The 20,717-nt window shown below is 36.8% G+C and overlaps 1 protein-coding gene across 5 annotated transcripts in view; it reads left to right on the top strand.

The window, feature by feature from the left end:
- ACAP2 (ArfGAP with coiled-coil, ankyrin repeat and PH domains 2) overlaps positions 1–20,717 on the top strand; it is a 149,905-nt gene that overhangs the window by 54,584 nt on the left and 74,604 nt on the right. For all 5 annotated transcript variants that reach the window (XR_006818007.1, XM_046002023.1, XM_046002024.1 and 2 more), the window contains exons 3-4: positions 10,465–10,584; positions 11,377–11,430. Coding sequence is in view for 4 of the 5 variants with exons in the window: in XM_046002023.1 (XP_045857979.1) it covers positions 10,465–10,584; positions 11,377–11,430 (174 nt within the window). In the remaining variant the exon portion in view is untranslated. The remainder of the gene's footprint in view (positions 1–10,464; positions 10,585–11,376; positions 11,431–20,717) is intronic.

Raw genomic sequence — 20,717 nt, forward strand, 5'->3', positions numbered from 1 at the left:
ATGGTTTGTCTCCCTCCCAATCCCATCTTGTTTCATTTTTTCCTTTCCTACCCCCCAACAACTCCCTACCCTGCCTCTCAAATTCCTCATATCAGAGAGATCATATGATAATTGTCTTTCTCTGATGGACTTATTTCCATCAGCATAATACCCTCTGGTTCCATCCACATCGTTGCAAATGGCAAGATTTCATTTCTTTTGATGGCTGCATAGTATTCCTCTCTGTGTGTGTGTGTGTGTGTGTGTATCACATCTTCTTTATCCATTCATCTGTTGATGGACATCTGGGTTCTTTCCATAGTTTGGCTATTGTGGACATTGCTGCTATAAACATTCGGGTGCACATGCGCCTTCAGATCACTAGATTTGTATCTTTAGGGTAAAAACCCAGTAGTGCGATTGCTGGGCCATAGGGTAGCTCTATTTTCAACTTTTTTTTTTTTTTTAAAGATTTTATTTATCTATTTGACAAACAGAGATCACAAGTAGGCAGAGAGGCAGGCAGAGAGAGGAAGGGAAGCAGGCTCCCCGCCAAGCAGAGAGCCCGATGTGGGGCTCGATCCCAGGACCCTGGGATCATGACCTGAGCCGAAGGCAGAGGCTTTAACCCACTGAGCCACCCAGGTGCCCCTATTTTCAACTTTTTGAGGAACCTCCATAGTGTTTTCCAGAGTGGCCGTACCAGCTTGCATTCCCATCAACAGTGTAGGAGGGTTCCTGTTTCTCTGCATCCTCGCCAACATCTCTCATTTCCTGACTTGTTAATTTTAGCCATTCTGACTGGTGTGAGGTGATATCTCATTGTGGTTTTGATTTGTATTTCCCTGATGCCGAGTGATGTGCAGCACTTTTTCATGTGTCTGTTGGCCATCTGGATGTCTTCTTTGACGAAATGTCTGTTCATGTCTTCTGCCCATTTCTTGATTGTATTATTTGTTCTTTGGGTGTTGAGTTTGATAAGTTCTTTATGGATTTTGTATACGGGCCCTTTATGAGATTCTGTGTTTCTAATCAGATTCCAGGTGACACCAATGCTGTTGTTCCATTGACCACACTTTGAATGGCCAGGATATAAAATAAGCTGAAGGTTTTCAAATGTTTTGAAATCATGAAATATATGTATGTATATGATGTAAATGGTATAAATATAAAGTAGTAGTAATTATGTATGTAAAACCAATATTTTATGAGACTGATGTGCTCCCTAGTGCGCTAACGAGGCACCTAAAACCAAAATTTTAGAAAATATTTAGTAATAACTTATTTTTGTGTTGTACTCTATAGTTTTCAAAACACTTTGATATATAGTATGCTTTTTGATTTTTATAATAATTCTGTGAGGTAGGTAAGACAAGTGCTTATTCCCATTTTATAGATGAGGATACCAAAGCCCGGAAAGTGAAGGGGACTGGCTTCAAGTCAGAGGTAGAAGAGGCAGAACCAGGGTCAAGACTCATGGTTTTATTCTTAGTTCAGTGCTCTTTTTGTGCACCACTGTGCTTCTGCACCCGTACTAGGGGAGTACTTTGCTGCTTAGAAATTTTTTGAGGAAAGCTAAGAAACTTCTTGGCAAATGTTTTTTAAATTAGTGTTGTAATTTTTTTTTAATTAGTGTTATAATTTTTGTAAGGATATTTTCAAATGGATTTTCAAATATTTTCTCTTTAAAATTACACATATAGGATTATTATTATTATTATTATTTTTTTACCCAGAGGTAGTCCATTTATTTTAAACACTCTGAAACAAAGTTTTTAAATCTTAAGGTAGGAAACAGAACTGTAGTCTTGATTTTCTGGTAGATTTATGAGAGAGTATGTAGAAAGACAAGGCTTTTTTTGTTTGTTTTATTTATTTGAGAGAGATAGCAAGAGATAGAGCATGAGCTGGGGAGAGAGGGAGAAGGAGCAGGGAGCCCGACGTGGGGCTCCATCCCAAGGCCCTGGGATCATGACCTGAGGCAAAGGCAGATGCTTAACTGACTGAACCACCGGGGCACCCCTGAAAGACAAGGCTTTTTAAAGAATCATTGAGTAGTCTAATCAGGATATCTGTTCTTTGTGGGGAGAACTGCATATAAATCATATGAAACATTTTTTGGGTTCGTGGGGAGGGGGTCCTCAAAATTTGAATTCATCTGATAGAATCCACTAACAGCATTTTTGTTACTGATTTTGCTTTAATGAGCATCCTCTTCCCTCTGCCCCTGTGTCATATTTGGTTGGAATTGGGAGACTGGTAGAATCTTAAAACTAAATATTCAAGTTTAAAACAAGTTATTAAAATGTTGGCAATCAGTACTAAGATCTGTACGCCCTTTCTAGAGTGTTTATTACCCAAAGGACTAATAAGGACATCATGGAAATTTTGACATTTAAAAAAATATTATCTTCCTCCTGAATAGAAGGTTCATAGTTTTATATTTCTCTAGTTTAAGATCTTGATTTCTTATAAAATGTACCTCTCTCAAATTCTTAAGTTAGTGTCTAATTTTGAGGAGTTAGGACAGAGAGGAGAACTAGAGAGGAGGAAGAAATGGTTGTTATTGAAGGTGGAGACACTGAAGGACTAGTGAAGGGGAGGGATTGCCCAGGATTAGTTTAGGGATTTCATAACTTTGTGCAAGGCCTGTAATATCATTGTAAATCATGCCACCAACAGGTTAAACTAGCTTGATGACTTAGCTATTATTTATTTTGCTTATAATACGTTACCAATAGTTACATTCCTTATGGAGAATAATGCTTCATGAGTGGCATTGTTTTGCTGGATCTGATGATTTATCTATTCTGCCAGGTATTCTGGCATTGACAGCACCATAGAGCATCATAGTGGCCATCTAGATATAATTTCTGTATCTGTTGCCTCCTTTCACTGGAATGCTTGTTCTCTCTCTGTTAAGCTGATACTCTTTAAATCACAGCTCAAGTACTACCAAACTTAGGTTCTTTTTCTGGTATTGCATTCTTTCTTGCACACACTTCCATTTAAATTATTATAATATTATTGTAGTCTTTGGATTGTAGCATGGTATAATAGTTAAGAACACAAAGCCTGGAGTAAGGCTGCATGCATTTGAATCTGGCTCTACCACTTACTAAGCTTTTTGGCATTGGGCAAGTTCCTCAACCTTCCTATGCCTCAGTTTCTTCATCTCCAAAAACGGTAAAAGTAGAGTACCTATCTCATAGGGTTATTAATGAGAATAAGGTGTTTTAGTGTATGTTAGTGCTTAGCATGGTTCTTAGCACATGTTACATTCTAAATAAATGCTAATGATGATATCTCTTCAACAGATTATTAGCTCCTTGAAGACAGTCTTTGAAGGAAGAAAAACAACCTTCATTTGATGCATACTTACTATATATCAGATGCTAAGTTTTACTTATCTCCAACTGTCACAACAGTGTTGCAAAGTTGGCATCACCCAATTTGCCCATGAGAAAAATGAGACTTGGAGAAGTTGTTACTTACTGAAGGACAGTCAATGGATAAGTTGTTTATATTCTCATCACCTGGAAAAGTGCCTATGACACACATATCTCTTAGTAAAAAGAACTTCTGAATGAATTGGGGCTACCGGCTTGATAATTTTGACTAACTTGACATATACTCTTAGGTTCTCTCTTAGTAGGCTTATATTATTCAGTTATACCTGTCATCAGTGTCGTCTACTAAGGATTTTGCTAGCTGGCAAAGTTTCTTTTACCAAGTCAGTCCTTCTTCCTGCATAGCTGCAGTGTGTGTGTGGCTCAGCTATATGACAATTCCATTATCTCTCCAACTCCCGTGTTAGTGACCTCTTCTAATTCTGATACCTGTTTTCATGGTCATAGCTATGCCTTACCATTCAAAGTTCTCGTCTCAGAAATCTGGAATGCTGATCTCTTACTTTCTTACCTGAGACTCTAGTCTTTCCAGTTCTCATTTCACTCCTGCCTCTGTTCTTTAAGCTTAGCTAGCCCTCTAGTCTTCAGTCTATAAACTTCTGATATTTTAAACCCCTTTAAAAATCCCCTTTCAGTGCATTTTGGGGAAGGGTAATTTTTGGAGATAAAATTCACCTGACATAAAATTCATCATTTTAAATTGTACAATTCAGTGTTTCCAGTGTATTCATAGTATTGTGCAACCCTCACCACTATCTAATTCCAGAGCATTTCCATTACTTTAAAGAGAAATCCTGTACCTGATAGCAGTCACACCAGTTATCTTCTCCCTACATCCTATGGTGACCACTAATTTTCTTTCTGTCTATATGGATTTGCCTCTTTTGAATATTTCGTGTAATGGAACCATAATTTGGCCTTTTGTGACTAGCTTCTTTCACTTAGCATAATGTTTTTAAGGTTCATCTGTACATGTTGTAACATGTTCCAGTATTTACTTTTTATGGCAGAGTAATATCCCTTTATGGATATACCACATTTTGTTTATCCCTTCGTCACTTGATGGACATTTGGGTTATTTCCACTTTTTGGCTAGTATGAATAATACTGCTATGATCCCTTTCAGTCTACTCTTAATTTTATTCCATCATATTTTTCTTCTGGAGGCCTTCATTTCCCTTCCATAACACCTACTCTGTAGAATTCTCACTATATTTGTCTAATCATCTGTATTCTCTGTGTCATATCTATAAAGCCCTATAGGAGAAGTTACACAATTGTTTGGTGAAATCATCTGGTGGAGTTACACATTCCTGGAAATCTTGATGTAAAACAAATTTTCCAAGATTTATTCAGGTTATCTTGTTATCTTTAACAGCTTTACTTCTATTTTCTCAAGATTTATCATTTTGTTCTTCATCCTTAATAGAGGACTTTGACTCTTGTCTTCCTTTTGGTGGAAACACTTTTATTCCTTGCTCCAAATCTAGAAATTTAGAATATGTCCTTCTCTTTTTCTACTTTTCCTTCCATTTGAGTGATAAAGGTATCCCTTTCCTATGTAATTCCAAACTCTAACTTCTCAGAACTTTGCTTTAGTCATCTTTCTCCTTTTCTTTCTCTGCCACCTCTTCATTTTAAGTAGAAAATTTCTTTGGAACAAAAACAAAATAAGAGAGAAAACCAAAAGCAAATAACAAAACTCTGACAAGGAAACATAAATCTTTAGTAATTATCATGTGCCAGTAATGGTTTGTGCTAAGATCTTTATGTGCATTACCTTAACTCTTTTATAGTAACCTTGTGTGGTTTGTTACCGTTGTGATCATTTCAGACAGAAAAAAACTTAAGGTTACTGAGGTTAAGGTCACTCAGGATCATTTAGGTGATTAAGTACGGCAGCAGGATTTGAATCTAAGCTGACTAAACCCACAACTCTGTGTTTTTAACCATAATGTCATACTACCAACCTCTCTCTCTCCTTCAGTTACCGTGGGACCTTTTAATTATTTTTAAATGATTTAATTTGTTGAATAAGTAATACCTCTACATGGTACAGACTTTAAAGATACGAAAGTGTGTATCCAGTGAAAAATTAGTCATCCTCTAGTCTCTTTCCTAAAGGAGAACACTTGAGTCCTTCCAGAAATTTTCTAGGTATGTAAAAGATTATAAATATTTGTCTTCTCTCCCACGACAACAAAAATATTAAAACTGTTCTACATTTTTCTTTTTTTTAAGATTTTATGTATTTATTTGACAGAGAGAGAGAGAGATCACAGGTAGGCAGAGAGGCAGGCAGAGAGAGAAGAGGAAGCAGGCTCCCCACTGAGTAGATAGCCCTATGTGGGGCTCGATCCCAGGACCCTGAGATCATGACCTGAGCCAAAGGCAGAGGCTTTAACTCACTGAGCCACCCAGGCGCCCCTGTATTTTTTTAAAAAAATACATCTTGGATTTTGGTTTTCATTATTAATTATTGAGCTGCCACATTCTTTTCGATGGCTGAATTGTATGGATATATCATAATTTATTTATTCAGTTGCCTACTGATGGACTCAGATTGCCACCTATATTTTACTGTGACTGCAGTGTATGACTTCACATGTGTGTCATGTGGTTTATGTGAAAAAATAACTTTATAATACTTTCCTAAAAGTGAAATTGTTAGGTTAGAGGGTATGTATTTAAAATATTGATAGCTCTTGCTAAATTGCCTTACACAGAAGTTGTACCAGTTTACATTCCCCATAAATGTATGAGTGCCTGGTTCTCCATACCCTCTCTAAAATAGCAAGTTAACAAACTTTTCAATCTTCGCTATTCTGTGAAAAAACAGTAATTTACTCTTTGTAAAAGAGTAAAATATTCTTTTACTATGAGTGAGATTGAATTTTTTTTCATAGGCGTAGGATGTGTTTGAATTTTCTTTACTGGGAATCATCTGTACATAATCTGTTGGCCATTATTTTTCTAGTGGCTGGTTTGATTTTCAAAAATGATTTATATCCTCTTCTTAGAGCAGGGAAATTAGTCCCTTATGATTTGTTGCTAATACTGTTTTTCCATATTGTTGTCTTTTGACTAAGTTTATTGTTTTTTATCCCGTTGATAAAAATGTTTCATATATATACATATGTGTGTATACATTGTGTGTATGTGTGTGTGTATGTATAAATATACACATATATACATACATAGCCAGGGTGGAGCCCAGTGTGGGGCTTGAACTCATGATCCTGAAATCAAGACCTGAGCTGAGATCACGAGTTGGACACTCAACCAGCTGAGCCATCAGGCGCCATAAAATTTTTATTTTTTTGTAGTTGAATTGATTTGTTTTTACTGTGACTTTGAGTTTTGCAACTTTCTCAAAAAAACTTTTCTTACTTTGAGATTATAAAAAATATTACTTCCTGTTTTAATTTTCTGATTTAGTATTTCATGTTTAAATCTTTATTCCATCTGAAATTAATTGGAGGGTTTGGAATTGAATTTGGTTTCTTTTTTTCTTTTTCTCCCATTAGATTCTAGAGTCCCTATGTCATTTATTGGATCACTTTTTCCTCCACTGGCTGGAAAGTACTGAATATTTGTATCAGTTTCTTGACTCTGTATTCTTTCCATCTGTCTGTTCACGGCCATTACCAGAATTGTAATTACTATACTTGTATAGTACTTTTTTTTTTTTTTTTTTTTTTGGTATAGTACATTTTAATAATATATAAAGCTATGGTTGCCTGGGTGGCTCAGTGGGTTAAGCTGCTGCCTTTCGCTCAGGTCATGATCTCAGTGTCCTGGGATGGAGTCCCACATCAGGCTCTCTGCTCAGCAGGGAGCCTGCTTCCCTTTCTCTTTCTCTGCCTGCCTCTCTGCCTACTTGTGACTCTCTCTCATGGTCTCGGGGTCCTGGGATCGAGCCCCGCATCGGGCTCTCTGCTCCGCAGGGAGCCTGCTTCCTCCTCTCTCTCTGCCTCTCTCTGCCTGCCTCTCTGCCTACTTGTGATCTCTCTCTCTGTCAAATAAATAAATAAAATCTTTAAAAAAAAAAGTATATATATATATATATATAGCAAGCTAATGTTCCCATCTCATCACTCATTTTCAATTTTTTTCCCTCTTCTTGCGTGTTGGTTACTCCATATGAATTTTAGAATTAGTTTTTCTGGTTTTTAAGACATTATTTTTTGTAATTTTCTATTTATTTGTAATTTTCATTTTCAAACTATTTAAAAGACTGATCTCTGCCAGCAGTTCTCATAGTGAGTTTTTTGGAATGTTGTTTCTATGAGCATGGTTCCTCTGAAAAAAAATTCCATGTCAAATATTTTTGAGAACTGCTACATATTTTATACTATTCTAGGATTCACAACACATGAATATATCAAAAGCTCTTTAAAATTTAGCAATAAAGAAATTTGTTTAGCTCTTCAAATGCAGAGTTTGTCAGGTTTATTTTGTCACAAGATCCTTATTTGGGTGTAGGATATTCCTATAGGATATTCTGTAGAGTACATATTGGGAAATACTGATCTATCATCATGTCTTCTACATCTGCAGTTCGTAATTCACTGTAATCTGGCTAACAGCTCCCCAGTCAGTTTCTCTTACAGTTATTCTTGCCAGGGATACTGGGTGACAAGCTCAACAGACATTTAAAAAATCTTTTTAAAATTGGATTTATGGAGACAAACCATAGGTGACTCTTAATCTCATGAAACAAACTGAGGGTTGCTGGGGGGAATAGGGTCGGGAGAGGGGGGTGGGGTTATGGACATTGGGGAGGGTATGTGCTATGGTGAGTGCTGTGAAGTGTGTAGGCCTGGCAATTTACAGTCCTGTACCCCTGAGGATAAAAATACATTATATGTTTATAAAAAATAAAAAAAATTAAAAAAAATAAAATTGGACTTTTATGGATTTTCAACCTATTCATCTATTTTTTTTAAAAGGATTTTTATTTATTTATTTGACAGAGAGAGAGATCACAAGTAGGCAGAGGCAGGCAGAGAGAGAGGGGGAAGCTGGCTCCCTGCTGAGCAGAGAGCCCGATGTGGGACTCGATCCCAGGACCCTGAGATCATGACCTCAGCCGAAGGCAGAGGCTTAACCCATTGAGCCACCCAGACGCCCTATTCATCTAGTTTTTGTCCTTAGTTCTTTTTTACTTTCGTGAAATTATTCTCTTGCTTTTCCTCTTCCTCTTTTGTTTTCTTTGTGAGGTTTTCACTTTGCAAGCTCTGTCCTCTGTCTCCTGTGTGGGATATAGCATTTTAGCACTGGTAACTGTATATATGCTGATGATTCCTCTGTCTGTATCTATAGCATGCACCTCTTTTTTGAATTTCATATGTCTGTTTTCACATGTTTGGTCCAGCTTTCCACTTGACTTACATCACAGGCCCATCTAATTCAGGGCCACGTCACAGGCCTAATACAGTAAAAACAGGAGTCTTTTGCTGGCCAGTTTAATGTGTCTTTGTGTGAATTAGCAGATGTAGCCCATGGCAAGCAGAGCTCAGGCTGGATTTCAGCTCCTCTTTTTTCCCTTTGGTGGGACACAGTCTATGTAACTGTACTACAGAAGGGTACTCGACTGTAATTCTTGAGTTTTCCTCCTCATTTCTCTGCTGCTTACTGCCTTAATTCAGCCTGTCATGGTTTTTGGTCTAATCCCCTTATTTTTAGTCTTTCTTTTCCCTGTCTCTACTTTTTCTCCATTTAGGTCATCATTCTGAGATGGAACTCTGGTGAACTCACCAATTAGTGTATTCACTTGTTCTCTGTTTCCTTTCATACAAAATATGAACATCTTAGCGTTGCACACAAAAGCTTGTCCTGATCTGGCCCTTGTATACATTTTCAACATCACACTTTTAATGTCCCACATTTTCACACCGTACTAAGCTACTAAGTGCCTCTGGTTTTCTCTGCCCATGTCGCTTCTGGGCCTTACCTTAAAACATGCTCTTCCTAGAGTAGTATCTTCCCATTACTCTTGTCTGATTGGCTAATTTTTGTTGGTCTTTCAGGGCTTTTCTTAATTGTTATCTTTTCCAGGAATCCTTCCCTGATGCCCATAGTCCTGGTTAGATGTTCTTCCTTTGTTTGATCATGTATGGTTTTGTCATGCATAGCCATTGTGTTTGTGCTGTACAGAATTTACCTGCTTGTCTACTGGTTCAATTTAGAGCTTCTGAGAGCAGACAGTATATTTTTAATTTCTGTTCTTCTGGGCCGTAGGGTAACAGTTTTAAATTCTACCCCTGAGATCCTTTAGATGTTTTCTAAAGGTTTGTTGTTGTTGTTGTTTTGGCTCTTTACTCTCTTCTTGGTGCTCCCACCATTACCCGCTCAGTATCCTTCCCTGCTCTACTTTTTTTTTTTAATAATATATGTATTCACCCAAGATTTTATTTGTTTAAAGGAAATGTTATGTGTTTGAATGAAAGGAGAAAAATAAGGAACAGAAAAAAGAAAAGGGGGAGGAAAAGAATTTTAGAGAAAGAAAGATGAAAGAAAGTCTAAATTTTAAGGCTAGCTCAATGCCTAAAATAGTAGGCATTGAAGAAATAATGGTTGATTAATCAATTCAGATGTTTGTGTTGATAGATTGACACTGAAATGCCTAGCATGACTAACCCAATGTACCAGTTTATTCCCTTTTCCTCCAACATAGCATAGGTTGTTTTCTTTCTTTCTTTTTTTTTTTTTAAGTTTTTTTTTTTTTTTAAAGCAGACTGCTTGTTTTGCCTGAAATTCCCTATTCTTCCTTCTAAGCAGTGTTTAATAAATTTTTATGGAGTTACGGGATTGAATATGACTTGGTAAAAGTATTTATTATTGTTACCATTACAGCCTCTGGGTCCTAAAGAGTCCACTTTTTTGGGTACAGTTCTACTATGAATTTACTTTGTAAGTCAGAGTTAAAAAGAACAATTTCAGTCTATTTTGCTTTACTGATGAGCCATAATTTATCTTAGCTAGGCTAACTCATGTAGCTATTGCTAACACTTGTTCAACTAAGTAATTTGTGTAATTATTTTCAACCTGATGTAATGTTTTTCTTTTTCAGCTTGTGAAACTTTGTATTGTGATGATTGATACTGGAAAGGCCTTTTGTGTTGCAAATAAACAGTTCATGAATGGGATTCGAGACCTGGCACAGTATTCTAGTAATGATGCTGTAGTTGAGGTTAGTATTATTAAAATTAGTTAATATGATAAATTCAACAAAATATTAAAGAACTATGCATCCATTTACCTTATTGGTAGTTACAGTGGTCCTTAAAATTAGGAATAGAAAAGCTGTCACCTACTGGTATTGTATGATTCTGTTTTCTAATATAGTTAGAAGTTGATGGTTGATTTGCATTGAGAATATAAGTTTACTTCTGCTAGGTGAGCTGGATCATCTACAAGAGGACCTGAGCAGGGAGAGGAGGACTACAGTTACTAGTAGGAGCTTTTAGGGCAAGCAGAGAGCATTTAAATCTTAAGAATAGTATCTAACTATGTATGGGTTTGCATAGCGAAGTTCTTGTCAGCTAGCTGTGCTGGGTTAACTTAGGCCCCTTGCTATACTGTGTGGTGTTATGATAATTCTTCCATGAGGAATAATACCTGGTTAGGTAATGGGCATGCTTTGATTATTTGATTCATGGATGTCTAAATGGGCACAGTCTTGATACACTCAATTTTACCTTTAGGCTTATATGTGCCATTATTATTTGTTAGCCTACTCCTATTGATATGGCAGTATTAATTCTTTGACTATTCTTGGGTTTTATGTTACCTTCCACATGTACATTTGTTCTCTTTGCAGAGCATGTCCATGAGGCAATACCATGAAATCATCCTCAGAAGTAAATGTTATTGATTACAGTATAACTAGATCTTTCTTCAGAAATGCAGAAGTAACATTTTTGTGACCTATTTTCGTGGCTCTTAAATGACTTAGTTTTTCTTTTGGTTTCTTTCTCCATAGACAAGCTTGACCAAGTTTTCTGACAGTCTTCAAGAAATGATAAATTTTCACACAGTAAGTGTCAGTAAGTAGGTGTTACCATGACAATGTAAATATAGAGTACTTTCTTTGAATGGCGGTATTTTATAAAATTACTTGTTATAATTCAGTAACTTTGATTAACCAGCTTCTTAGATCATGGATCTAAAATGTATATATGTGAGAGAGAGTGTGTGTGTGTGTGTGTCTGTGTGTGTATGAGAGAGAGACATTTTATTTCTCTCTTTTTTAAAAGATTTTATTCATTTATTTGACAGAGACATATCAAGAGAGGGAACACAAGCAGGGGGAGTGGGAGAGCGAGAAGCAGGCTTCCTGCTGAGCAGGGAGCCCAATGCGGGACTCAGTCCCAGGACCCTGGGATCATGACCTGAGTCAAAGGCAGATGCTTAACAACTGAACCAGCTAGGCACCCCTATTTCTCATTCTAATGTTGTGAACTTAATATGAGTGACATATATACCCATAAAAGTTATCTTTTTTGTTTAAATTGTGCCTTTGTGAGTTTTTAAGGAATTATTTTAAGAATGAAAAAGTAAAAGCCATTTTTCTAAATTTAGTTGTTTCTTTTAAGATACTTCAAGTATATCCCCTTTGTCTAATCAGTTGCCAGTATTAAAGACTACTGTATTCTTTGAGCTATTTATATGTGCATTTAAGATTTGAGGGCTTTTATTCTAGTTATTCATGAGGGCAAAAGATGCTGGGTTTTTGTTTTTTTTTTTCTGTTTAACTTTGTTAAGAACATTATTTATTTATTTATTTTAAAATTATGTTAGTCACCATACAGTACATCATTAGTTTTTGATGTAGTGTTCCATGATTCATTGTTTGCATATAACATCCAGTGCTCCATGCAGTACGTGCCCTCCTTAATGCCCATCACTGAGCTCACTTATCCCCCCCCCCGCCAAAACCCTCAGTTTGATTCCCAGAGTCCGTAGTCTTTCTTGGTTTGTCTCCCGCTCTGATCCTCCCCTTCATTTTTACCTTCCTTCTCCTAATGTCCTCCATGCTATTCCTTATGTTCCACAAATAAGTGAAACCATATGATAATTGTGTTTCTCTGTTTGACTTATTTCACTTAGCATAATCTCCTCCAGTTCCATCCATGTTGTTGCAAATGTTGGGTATCGATTCTTTCTGATGGCTGAAGAATATTCCATTGTATATATGGACCACATCTTCTTTATCCATTCGTCTGTTTAAGTGCATCTCAGCTCCTTCCACAATAGAACATTTATTTTTATGATTATAACCACTGCAATAAAACCTAAAGTCAAAATAAGAAAAAACTAAAAGATTTAAGGGCTTTTATCCCTCAAGAATGAGGGATATATACTACTTTTAGAATGTCAGGAAATTCCTTTATAAATTTTGGAAAAGTTTACTGAAAATGTAGTAGCTTGTAAGTTATGTACTTCTTTTAAAAACAGTTTTTATTGAGGTATAATTGACATTATATTAATTTCATATGTACAATGACTCCATGTAACAATTCTATATTTGCATATATTGCAAAATGATTACCATAGTAAACTCCAGTTAATGTGTCACCACATATAGTTAAAATTTTTTTTCTTGTGATGAGAACTTTCAAGACCTACTCTCTAACCTAATTTCAAATATGCAATATAGCATTATTATTATTTTTTAAAAGATTTTATTCATTTATTTGAGGGCGGGGGAGGAGCAGAGGGAGAGGGACAGGAAAACTGCACTGAGCTCAGAGCCAGATGTGAGATCACAACCTGAGCTGTAATCAAGAGTCGGCTGCTTAACTGACTAAGCCACCCAGGCACCTGTGCAGTACAGTATTATTAACTATAGTCATCATGCTGTTTGTTACATTCCCACAACATACTCATTTTATAACTAGAAATGACCCCCATTTCCCCCTACCCCCTGCCTCAGGCAGCCACCAGACCTATCTGTTTTCCATATCTTTAAACTTGATTTTTGTTGTTATTTAAAAAATTTGACATCAGAGTGCAATCATACAGTATTTATCTTTTTATCTCTGACTTATTTCACTTAGCATAATGACTGAAAGGTCCATCCATTTTGTTGCAAATGGTAGGGGTTCATTATTTTTTATGGCTAAGTAGTATTGCTTTATATGTGTATCTGTGTATATATGTATATATACACACACATATATATCTATATCTTCTTTATCTGTTCATCCATTGATGGACATTTAGGTTGTTTTGATATCGTGGCTATTGTAAATAGTTCGTGTTTTCACTTTCTTCTCCTAATACCTAGAAATAGAATTGCTGGATCATATAGTAGTTCTAATTTTAATTTTTTGAGGAGCTTCAACACCGTTTTCTGTAGTGGCTGTACCAATTTGCATTGCCACCAACAGTGCATAAGAGTTCCCTTTTCTCTGTAACCTCATCAATGTTTGTTATTTCTTGTCCTTTGTTTTTTTTTTTTTTTTTCTTGTCCTTTTGATAATAGCCATTCTAACTGGGATGAGGTGGTGTCTCATTGCAATTTGATTTACATTTCCTTGATGATTAGTGATGTAGAACATCTTTTCATGTATCAGCCATCTGCATGTTTGTTTTTGGAAACATGTCTATTCAGACCCTCTGCCCATTTTTTTTTTTAAAGATTTTATTTATTTATTTGACAGACAGAGATTTCAAGTAGGCAGAGAGGCAGGCAGAGAGAAAGAGGGGGAAGCAGGCTCCCCGCTGAGCAGAGAGCCTTATGTGGGGCTCAATCCCAGGACCCTGAGATAATGACCTAAGCCGAAGGCAGAGGCTTAACCCACTGAGCCACCCAGGCGCCCCGTCTTTTCACTTTCTTGATAACATCCTTTGCACAAAAGTTAATTTTGATGAAATTCAATTTATCTATTTTTTCTTATGTTGTTTTGCTTTTGGGGTCATATCCAAAAATCCATCACCAAATCCCAGATGATGAAGATTTATTCCTTCAGTTTCTTCTAAGAGTTTTATGGTTTTAGCTCTAATATTTTGACTAATTTGTTTCTTTTGATGACCTCTTATTAGTTCTCTTTTTGCTTTCTGCTGGATTTAGATGTCAAAATATAGTATGTTTGATTTCTTTTTAAATCAAGTGATCGCTTGTGTTTAAACTTCAAACTATTACATTAAACTTTACATTTACATTAAACTTAAAACTATAGTGAGAATTAATTTTGGGGGGTAAAAGCTGTTGATTTGAAATTAACATGAACGGTTAAATGTTGGGGTACCTGTGTGGCTCAGTGGGTTAAAGCCTCTGCCTTCAGCTCAGGTCATGATCCCAGCCAGGGTCCTGGGATCAAGCCCTGCATCGGCTCTCTGCTCAGCAGGGAGCCTGCTTCCCTTCCCCGCGCGCTCTCTCTCTCTCTCTGCCTGCCTCTCTGCCTACTTGTGTTCTCTGTCAAATGAATAAAAAAATCTTTAAAAAAAGAAAAAAATTAAGGTGATGCCACTTAGAGATTAGTAAATATGGGAAGCAGCTGTTGCCCCTGAAGCTGGAGAAACAAAAGGGAAAGTGGTGTTTCGCAGAGCCCCTCAGTACTGCACTGTTGAGAATACGGCCATTGTTACCTGGCCAGGAAGCCAGGAGCTTGCCTTCTTGTGACTTCTTCCAGAGTCAAGGAGCCTGTAGTCCCCTTGAAACTGCCCAGATTGGTCAGCAGTGCTGCTGGCAGTTGGTGTGGCTCACAGTTGCTCACTGATGGCGGTGTCAAACAGAAGCAGAAAAAAACTGGCCTCCTCTATGTCTTGCCTCTTAATCTAACACTGGCTTCCATTGGCAGAACCTAACCTCTTTGTATGCAAGGAGGCCTAGGAAGTACACTTTGCAGACTTCTAGTACCTGGCAGTATAGAGAAGGAGCCCATGGAAGGGTGATATAGTGGTGAAGACCAACAATTAACTGGCATACCAAACATAAAGGCTGTAATTTGAAAATAGTTTTGGCGGGGATGAACATTTCTGAGTCTTTTCCAGACAAATCTAGTTTTCACCTTCACAAGACATAGCAGGATGAATCTGGAAGTTGGTGGGAGGGTCGTAGCAAGGTGGGGAATAGCCGTTTTCCAGTCTTTGCTTTAATAATAAAAACCAGTTGCACTGAGGAAAAAAAAATCATTTTTGGCAGACAAATTATTGTGCAGCTTAATAATTTTTATCCTTAAAACTTCTTATATGATTTTTATTTTTTCCATATTCTCCATATCTAGTATATTAGCAAAAATATACCCCAAATCCATCTAGCAGTAGCACCTCCAAGTCTAAACATCTACCACCTCTTGTTTAGGATTATAGCCTCCCAACTTGTGTTTCTGCTTCTTTTCTTGTCTTTCTACAGTGAGCTGTTTTTTTTTTTTTTTAAATTTTATTTATTCATTTGACAGAAAGAGAGAGATCACAAGTAGGCAAAGCATCAGGCAGAGAGAGAAGAGGGGAAGCAGGCTCCCTGCCGAGCAGAGAGTCAGACGCGGGGCTCAATCCCAGGACCCTGAGATCATGACCTGAGCCAAAGGCAGAGGCTTAACCCACTGAGCCACTCAGGTGCCCCTCTACAATGAGTTCTGTACACAGCAGCCAGGAAGAGATTTTTAAAAATTCTATATTCATTATATTATATATTATATTTTTTGTTTTTATTTTCTGTTTTTATTTTATTATATTTATTTTTGAGAGAGCGTGAGTGAGTGTGGTGGGAGACAGAGGGAGAGAGAGATCTTAAGCAGGCTCCACATTCAGCATGGAACCCGATGTGGGGGTCGACCCTGAGATCATGACCCAGCCAAAATCAAGAGTTGGATGCTCAACCGACTGAGCCACCCAGGCACCCTGTCAGGAAGAACTATAAAAATATAAATTAACAGGGACGCCTGGGTGGCTCGGTGGGTTAAAGCCTCTGCCTTTGGCTCTGGTCGTGATCTCAGGGTCCTGGGATCGAGCCCCATATTGGGCTCTCTGCTTGGTGGAGAGCCTGCTTCCCCCTCTCTCTCTGCCTGCCTCTCTGCCTGCTTGTGATTTCTCTCTCTGTGTGTCAGATAAATAAAGGGAATCTTAAAATATATATATATATATATATACACACAGCATTCCACTGTTTTAGATTCCCATCACACTGAAAGTAAAATCCATTATGACTATGGTCTACCAAGCCCTATGACCAGACTTTTGCTGATAACTCCCTGATCTCATCTCAACTCTGTGTGCTTGGCTGAAGCTACTTGGACTCTGTTCTTTAATGTCAAAGTAGCTCTCATCTTAGGCCCTTTGCACTTGCTATCTATTCTGTGCAGAATGTTCTCTCTTCATATTTATCTGTAGCTGTTTTCCTTATAATATTCCTTCTCTTCCTATGGATCTGCTTCACTTTTTTAGGTCACACCCTCTCAGAGAAACCTTCCTTGACCACGTTATGGTCACTTTATGTCATTTTACTCTTTTTTTTTTTTTTTAAAGATTTTATTTATTTATTTGACAGAGCGAGATCACAACTAGGCAGAGAGGCAGGCAGAGAGAGGGGAAGAAGCAGGCTCCCTGCCAAGCAGAGAGCCCGATGCGGGGCTTGATCCCAGGACTCTGGGATCATGACCTGAGCTGAAGGCAGAGGCTTAACCCACTGAGCCACCCAGGCGCCCCTACTCTGTTTTTTTTATACACATACACACACACCTGAGTGTGCGCACCACACACACACACAGATGATGTACAGATATGTGGTCTGCTTCTTAAGTGTATGTCTGTGCCTAATTTATTGCCTGTTCTAAGTTCCATGACTGCAGACACTTTGTTGTATTAATCTCTGCTACTACCACCTAGAAGATTCATAGTAGAAAGTAGTTACTCACAACAGAGTTAAGGAGACCGAGGTTATGAAGTTATTAAAACTCTTAAGTGTTTTTTAATAGTCATTAAATGAATAAAAATTTTTAAATCAGTGACAGCACACACTAGGTAGATAATTAACAGTGACGTTTAAAAATGTTTCTTTTATTATTTCTGGCACTTGAAAAACTTCAGGATCTCTGTTTTGACTGTAAAATTTATGTTGCTTTAAAAATAATTAGCAAAATGGGACACTTGGGTGGCTGGTTAAGTTTCTGCCTTTAGTTCGGGTCCTGATCTCATAGTCCTGGGATCAAGCTCTGCAGGGAGTCTGCTTCTCCCTCTCCCTCTGCCCCTCCCCACTGTTTGTGCTCTCTCTCTCTCCCTTTCTCAAATAAATAAAATCTTAAAAAAAATAATTTGCAAATCAACAGATTACTTTCTGTCTGCCTATCTGCTCAGAGGTCTGAAGGCTGTAGGTTGGTGAGCTTGTGTGTGTTTGTGTATGTACTGTATATGTATATATAGAAACCTCTGAAAGTACACTCAGGTGTCCAATGCTTTTCTAATTTTATTTGCATATTTTTTATAACATCTCAGGAATTTTCCTACTGATAGATACAAGTATGAAATTGTAAGACCTTGGTTTACTTGAATAATCCTTTCCTTTTATAGTTGCTATGCTGTCTGCTTTACCTGGCCTTTTTGTTTCTTGTTAACATGTACTTCTAATTTTTCCCAGGAGAAGTGGCTTGTGTGTACTTGAATCAGAATTCTTATATATGAGGCAAAGATTCTTCCTCGATCATAATATTGCATACTTCACTTTAACTAGATTATAGACAGGGATGACACATCTCTTGTTTACTATAATATCCCTAGTACTTGCATAATTCCTTTTTTTAAAAAAAAGATTTTATTTATTTATTTATTTATTTATTTATTTATTGACAGAGAGAGAGAGAGAGAGAGAGATCACAAGTAGGCAGAGAGGCAGGCAGAGAGGGAGAAGCAGGCTCCCCCCTGAGCAGAGAGCTAGATGCAGGCCTTGATCCCAGGACCCTGGGACGGTGACCTGAGCCGAAGGCATAGGCTTTAACCCACTGAGCCACTCAGGTGGCCTACGTGCATAATTCTTATCCTGGGGAGGTCATTTAATTTTTCTGAGCTTTATACTCTTCCTTTATAAAATGAATGGGCTTTACTAGATGACTTTTAGTTATAAATATTACAAAGATTACAAAGCATTATTTATTATAAGATTGAAATAAGATCTCAGAGCCATTTGTTAAAATGTGGGAAGAGCCTAGCTACATAAAATGCTTTATTTTAGTAGCATTCTCTATAATGAATTTTAATTACATAGTATTACAGGGTGAAGGAGGCTTTATAGGATACGACAAACTGCTTTCTAAAATGTAATAAACGTTGGAATCTGCTCACAGTCTATAGCAGACTTTCTAACACTTAGGTTTTGGTGTATCAATTTTTGTCAGGATAAAAAGCTGGATATTTTACAGATGTCATTTATGAATAACTTTATGTATTTAAATAAATGTTTGAAATAATAGAGCCATTTGGGTTTTTAGTCAAGTAAGATTAAATATAGATTGGGATTAGATCATTTGGTTGTTTAAAAAAAATTATTAGGATTCTTTTGTGGTTTCTGTAAAAGTGGATGTTATTATTCCTTTTTCCTTACAGAATGGGAATTCTCTAGGGTTGCTCTTTAACTCATGTCTTTATAAGATGCCAACTCATGACTTTTGCAGAGCAGGTCATGTGTGCTACATTCTATTATGTATTGGAGTTGACTTGAATTCTGACTTGTTTTTCTGGAACTTAGAGATTTCTGTAACTTCACTGATGACTCTCTTGGATTCTAATTTGCTGTTGGTGTAAGGAATTTGAATATTTATTTGATTATTATCTTTGCTTAATGAAGCTTTAAGGTTGAATTGCTGCATAAATTCTATAAAATGTGTAACCTTTGCTTAGTTTTTTGGTAAGTTTGAGTTTCCATATTATAGCTGTCTACTCATTCACTCAATAGATGGTTTCATGAAAGTGTCGTGTCCTATCGGGAGTTGGTGAAAAATGTTTAGATTTTTAAAATGGAATTATGTTAAAGTAATTAATAAATATTTAATAAACAAAAATTTTATTTTAATAGAATTATGTTAAAATAAAACACATAGTATTAGGGACAGTATTACATATTGAATGTGTATGACACAAATATTTAATATGTATATATTTTTAAAGTATTTATTAGAGAGAGAGAGAGAGAGCAAGTGCACCCTTGCACAAGCAGGGGGAGGGGCAGAGGCAGAGGAAGAGGGAGAAGTGGACTCCTGGCTAAGCAGAGAGCCTGGTGTTGGATTTGATCCCAGGACCCTGGGATCATGACCTGAGCTGAAGGCAGAGGCTTTAACCCAGTGAGCCACCCAGGCGCCCCTCTTATATCCTTTCTTTACCAAAAAGCTAAAAATGGACAAACCAAAGGTTTTGAATATTTTGTTTAGATTCATACATTATTTTGATAATATTTAGCTTGGAATTTATATCTGCACACAAACTTTTACTTTATGAAAGGATGCTTTGTGAAATAATGTCTTACTAGATCTTCAGAGTTTTCCAAATGAATTTTTAGTGGAAATTTACCTCTTGTTGTCATTGTGACAGCAGTATCAGTGTGGAATATTAGAATGTCTCCATAATATAATCTTTTTTGTTTTAGAGTTTTCTTCTAGCATTTTGAGTATTTCATCCCTAGGAGTTTGTTTTGGTACTTTGCAAAAACAATCAATGGCTTTGCAAGAAAATCTTCTATTCAGACATTTCAACCATTGCTGTTAACTTGAGCACAGTTCTTAACACGTAGAATCATCACTCAGCAGTAAACACTTCTGAAAAAGTTTTCTTCTGGATTAGTGATTATTGTTATGTTTATTTAGCAGGCTGTCACGTGCATCTGTTCTGTTACTCAAATGTGGTATCTTTTTTATTTCCTTTGCCTATTTGGAAATTACGAAGTTTTGACATTGTCCTTGCAAGCTAATATATTTGTGCAATTTTGCAATTGTATGAGGCATTCTGGCTCTAGCTCTTACTTGGGTAGTCTTGTAACTGCTTTTTTTTCTTTGTAACTGGTTTCTTAATCTGATACTGTTGTGACTAATCTCATAAAAGAACTTTGTCTCTTATTTTGTGTTTGTAGAATTTTAGAGTACAAACCTTTCTGTATGAAATGGATGTTTTGTGTTGAAGTCCTTGTGGTTTGCTTCTACCATGATTCATTTAATGACTTTGATATAAAAAGATAGGTCAAAGAAGATAATTTGGGCCATTGTGTTTGTATTCTGAATGTGATCACTTTCCAGCACTATTTGTTGAAAAGTTTGTCCATCATGGTGGGAAAACAACAATGAGTAAAAAATCTACTTAAGTATGAAAATGAAACAATATATGCCTTAAGGTTCAGAA

This window comes from Meles meles, chromosome 4 (assembly GCF_922984935.1).
Source record: "Meles meles chromosome 4, mMelMel3.1 paternal haplotype, whole genome shotgun sequence".
In the NCBI taxonomy this organism is placed as follows: Eukaryota; Metazoa; Chordata; class Mammalia; order Carnivora; family Mustelidae; genus Meles; species Meles meles.